Source organism: Silene latifolia, chromosome 8 (genome assembly GCF_048544455.1).
Source record: "Silene latifolia isolate original U9 population chromosome 8, ASM4854445v1, whole genome shotgun sequence".
Taxonomy (NCBI): domain Eukaryota; kingdom Viridiplantae; phylum Streptophyta; class Magnoliopsida; order Caryophyllales; family Caryophyllaceae; genus Silene; species Silene latifolia.
In genome coordinates this window covers 20,148,251-20,153,393 of record NC_133533.1, presented here as the reverse complement: position 1 = coordinate 20,153,393, position 5,143 = coordinate 20,148,251, and the positions used below count along the sequence as shown (strand labels likewise).

Here is a 5,143-nt window from a genome sequence, read left to right as displayed (position 1 = left end):
GAGTCACCATCGGGATTTATTAGCATCTATGTGATGGAATAGAAAAGTTAGGAAATGGGTTTGAGAACGGAAATGTTATACCCAGGTGACACTCGACCAAGTGAACTATGCACTCGACCGAGTGGCCGCCTATTCTGCCGAGTGACCTCCTACACTTGACCGAGTGGCCTGCTTTGGCCTTTATTTTGTCAGTACTAGACCTGACTATGTGTATACCCTTATGTTCACAACCTATAGTGGTTGGTTCACTTCGGATGGACATGTTGACCCCATATGAATGAGACCTTATGAATTGCTTGTGTTTGACCACATTTTGTGGCTTTGCTTTGTAAAAGTGAGACTTCGATGAAACTTATTAGCGTAACATATATAATTGGGTTAAATGTGTGTGTGACATAGTGGTCATTTGCATGATTGTGTATATGGTCTTCCGTATGAGCGGAAACGTTGGTGATAGATGGGAATGGATGTTGAAAACACATGTGTGATCATGTGATAGATTTGACGCAATATATATGTGGCATAGTATTCGGAAAGGGAGAATGTTGAGCATAGTTGAGTCATATGACGAGTGACGTTGTATTATTTGGTTGTTTCATAGAGTCCGCATGTTTATGATTGATTACATACATGTGCATGTATGAGATTAGACTTGATATATATGTGTGTAGTAATAATCGAGTTATACCCCGAGATTGATGCGTAGACTTAGAACTAATAGAGTTGGGAGTTGTTATGGGATTAGGGTTCGAACCGTGGGATGAACCTTGTACCTTGACGTTTAGAAGGCTCGTAGAGTAGGGTTATATCAATGGCATTAGGACTGACACGGCTATCGCAACCCTATCAAAAATAAAACCAACTGGCTCTACTAATGCAGCAGAGGTAAGTCAGGTATCATATCCACAGGGAGGCGGCACTACCTACTTTTTATTCGGTCTGTCTAAGGTCACAAAACGGGGGGTTTGAGTTGAATAAACTAAACTAATAAAATTAAGGGTAGAGAGAAAATAAAGAGAGAGATGCCAAGATGTCGGGTTACCATGGTATTACACAAATCAGCTAGAGATGAGGTTAGTCGGTCTAATGTGAGAAGGGTAAAAGAAAGGTCCTTCTGGTCCGCTATCCGCCCTAAAATACAACCAGCTTAACTTCCGCCCTCACTAGTGTAGTCTATTGCTCATAACAGGTCTATTCTTCCAATCTTCCGATCTAGGACTGAACTTAACCAAATTAACTAATTCAGTTGCATGCATTCAACCAAACGATTATATTTATATTGTTTTTTTTTTTGGTGAAATGTGAGCTTTGTATTAATATAGAACAAAACATTACATGAAAGTATTTCATAGTAGACTATGTCAAACAGCCTACATCATTACATGAGATGAATATTTAACAAAGATAACCGATCCCTATCCTTCAAGGCAAGTAGTCTATCAATTTTTTGGATGAAACGTTGATGCACTTGTGCTTTAATATCTTTGACTAAGAGATCAAGCCTCTTCACCTTTTGTTCCAGCCTGCAAACATTCCTTGAAAACCAGATATTATACCAAATTGCCATTTTTGCCATCCTACAGATTTTAATCTGATTCTGTGAACGATTAGCCCGACCATTGTGAGTAAGATGAAGCCATTGTTCTAATCCTGCAATCACCATAGAACTGTAAACACAATCATTAAACAGGTGTTCATGTGACTCTGCAGCATTCTCACAAAGCAAACACCTATCAGAGAGACTAACTCCAAACTTTGCCAGTTTAACCCGAGTATTTAAAGCTTTTCTCTGAATTAACCAGCCAATAAACGCATGCTTAGGTACATTCCAAGGATCCCAAACTTCCTTATTCCATTGGACAGGGAGGTGTGGTCCCTACAGCCAATAGTAGCCAGACCTGACAGTATAACCAATGGGTTGTACAACCCATTGATTACCCTGATAACCACCAGAAAATAACTCCCTTGCTTTACAGATGTTCCTTCAGTTCGAATTAAAATCTGGAGGAGATTGATAGCTAGACCAATCAGATCCTTTTAAGTACACATGGTCAATCCACAAGACCCACATCGGCTTTAGTATATAACCAGTGTACCAGCTTTCCAACACTAGCAACATTCCACACCCCGGCATTTTTAATCCCCAGTCCACCTTCTTTCTTGCTGTAACAGATGTCATTCCAAGCCACAAAAGGGGATCTGTGATATTCAGTGCCATTTTCCCACAAAAAATTTCGACAAATAGCTTCAATTTGATGGATCACACATTTAGGTATTAAGAAAATGGATGCCCAGTAGTTGTGCAAGGTGTTTAGCACAGAATTGATAAGTACCAGTCTTCCAGCATAGCTAAGCTTCCTTGCCCCAATACCTCTGATTTTCCTAACAATTTTGTCAGTGAGAACTCTGCAATCCTTCCTTAGTAGTCTGCCAGGTTGTATTGGGACTCCCAAACACTTGAAAGGCAAAGTACCTTCCTGAAACCCTGAAACTTTAATGATATCTTCTTTCAGTCCAGTTGTCACCTCATTGAAGATAACCTCAGACTTAGCAACATTCACTTTCAACCCAGATGCTGCAGAGAAGGTTGTCATAACTCTAAGGAGCAACATAATAGACTGAGTATCTCCTTTACAAAATATTAACAAATCATCAGCAAATAAAAGGTGGTTCAATTTGAGACTCTTACATAAAGGATGGTACCTAAAATACCACCTATCAGTTGCATACTCCTTTAGTCTTGTGAGATATTCCATACAAATACAGAATAGAAGGGGGGAGAGAGAGCCTCCCCCTGCCTCAGACCTCTTTTCCCTGGGAAGTATCCAAAATGACCTCCATTAAGGCTTAAAGTGTAAGTGGGAGTAGTAAGGCATTCCATGACCAGACCTTGGAACTTCAGTGGAAAATTAAGAGCTGCAAGCATCTGAGCCACAAAATTCCATTCAATTATATCATAAACCTTCTGCAGATCAAGTTTGAACATGCATCTAGGAGAAGCCATGCCCCTATTATACAGTCTAACAAGATCCTGACATAATATTCTCAAGGATGCTTCTCCCCTTAACAAAAGCTCCTTGATTTCTGATGATGATATCAGGAGAGATCAAAGCAAGTCTAGCACATAAAATCTAGTAAATTGTTTTATAAATCATATTATAAGAGGAGATAGGCCTGAAGTGCTTGACACTAGTTGGTCTCTCCATCTTTGTGATAAGTGTAATGATAGTAGAATTAATCTGTGACAAAAGTTTGCCAGTATCAAAGAAATTGACTACTGCAGCACAAACCTCAACTCCTATAATATCCTAAGCATCCCTAAAAAATTGACTACCATATCCATCACGGCCAAGAGATTTTCCCTTAGGGATACTAAAAAGACAGTGCTTAACTTCCTCAGCTGTAACAGGCTTACTCGGGATTGACCAGTGATCAGCAGTACAACAAGCCCCTTGCCTCACTATAGTTTGATTCACCCTTTCAGTCACTGTATGAGAACCCAATAGGTCCTAATAATAGGCCAAGAAGGCACTTTGATTAGAGTCTCCCTCAGTACATAAGACTCCATCCTTATCTTTAATTTGGAACACTTTATTTAAGAAAATTCTTTTCTTAATAGCATGATGGAAATAATTAGTATTCATATCACCTTCTAAGGACCACTGGGTTTTGGCTTTTTGAATCAAGAAACTATCTCTGGAAGATATAAGTTCTCTAAGGTCCAGAGCCATATCCATTTTCTGTTGCAGTAAATCAGGATCACCAGGATTATCAACCAACATCTTCTAAATGTTCTCAAGTGCCAAGTTTGCAATATTGGTGTTGTTTTCAATATCAGAAAAACAACTCCTATTCAGACTCTTCAAAGCAGGCTTTAAAGCTTTTAATTTCTTAACTAAGGAGAACATTCTGGTTCCTTGAAACCTGAGACTCCACACAGTCCTCACTATATCTTTAAATTGACTAGTAGATCCCCACCTATTGAAATATTTGAAATTTTTCTTGCCACCCAAAGCAGCATGCCTATCCAGCATAGTACAAGGACAATGATCAAATAAACCTTCTGGGTAAAAATGTGCATAACTGTCACCAAACATATCCAACCATTCTTGATTCCCCATAGCCCTATCCAACCTACTATAGACTCTAGCAGATGGATTCTGTTTATTTGACCAAGTAAACAAAGCTCCAGTAGAGGGGATATCATCCATTCCACAAATAGAAACACAATCCTGAAAATGTGCCATTTCAGTATCTGTTGTATTACCCCCAAGTCTCTCTACAGGTGACATAACAGTATTAAAATCCCCTAACCATAACCAAGGATCATTACAGTCATTGAAAATTTCCTTAAGAGCATTCCATAAAGCCACCCTTTCCTCTAAACCATTAAAAGCATATATCATTGTAAGTTGAAAAACCTTATTATCAGCTCTAGAACAAATAATCATATGGATATGCTGAGCACTATAGGATATAAAGTTAACATCAAAACATTCAGGTTTCCACATTATCCAAATTCTACCTCGTCTATGCCAGCTGCAGTTGGTGGAAATGCTCCATCCATCACAAATTGAGGTATTTTTATTCAAAAGAGTTCTAGGTTTTAGCTTAGTTTCTAATAAGCCAAACAAACCAACCCCATTATTGTGCATAAACCATTTAACCACCTTCTGCTTATTCAGGTCATTTAGACCTCTCACATTCCAAAATCCTATAGTATGCATTGAGAGTTTCTCCAGGAGGGTCCTTTCCACTCTATACTACCCCCCACCCCCTAGGAGCATTAAAGTTGTTCAGCGCATCTAGGAATGAATATTTGCTATATTTGGCAGAAAGTCTCACCCCCACCATAGTCTCCTGTCTATTCAACCTCATAATATTTTTTGCTAGAGTAGACTATATAGGAACAGATTTAACAGTATGTAGAGGAGGAAATTTAGTTGGAGTTAATATGGGGGAAGTGGTCAGAGGTTCTACCACAGTATCATGAACCACGGCTTTCTTAACTGGCCTCCATATTTGTTTTTGTTATTGTTTAGGCTTAAGAGATTTGTTAACAGGTTTCCTGCACTGTGTAGCATTATGCCCAATCCCATTACAACTTGTACACGAGATAGGTTTCCATTCATACTCAACAGGC

The 5,143-nt window shown here is 39.0% G+C and overlaps 2 protein-coding genes across 2 annotated transcripts; both read right to left on the bottom strand.

Moving 5' to 3' along the window:
* Positions 1-1,378: 1,378 nt before the first annotated feature.
* On the bottom strand, positions 1,379-3,782 carry LOC141594828 (uncharacterized). Its single transcript, XM_074414819.1, has 5 exons — positions 3,650-3,782; positions 3,335-3,487; positions 2,806-3,084; positions 2,097-2,629; positions 1,379-1,876 (listed from the first exon to the last, which is right to left on the bottom strand). The coding sequence occupies exons 1-5, from the start codon at positions 3,780-3,782 to the stop codon at positions 1,379-1,381; spliced, it is 1,596 nt and encodes a 531-aa protein (XP_074270920.1).
* A 3-nt stretch (positions 3,783-3,785) lies between these two features.
* On the bottom strand, positions 3,786-4,727 carry LOC141594827 (uncharacterized). The gene has a single exon (XM_074414817.1). The coding sequence runs from the start codon at positions 4,725-4,727 to the stop codon at positions 3,786-3,788; it is 942 nt and encodes a 313-aa protein (XP_074270918.1).
* Positions 4,728-5,143: the final 416 nt, after the last annotated feature.

Coding starts and splice junctions, on each gene's coding strand:
- LOC141594827 (XM_074414817.1), bottom strand. CDS start 4,727: ATGCATACTATAGGATTTTGGAATGTGAGAGGTCTAAATGACCTGAAT.
- LOC141594828 (XM_074414819.1), bottom strand. CDS start 3,782: ATGTTGGTTGATAATCCTGGTGATCCTGATTTACTGCAACAGAAAATG. Junction 3,085..3,334: donor TCTTGGCCGTGATGGATATG/GTAGTCAATTTT, acceptor TATCATCATCAG/AAATCAAGGAGCTTTTGTTA. Junction 2,630..2,805: donor ATACTTCCCAGGGAAAAGAG/GTCTGAGGCAGG, acceptor TATTTTGTAAAG/GAGATACTCAGTCTATTATG.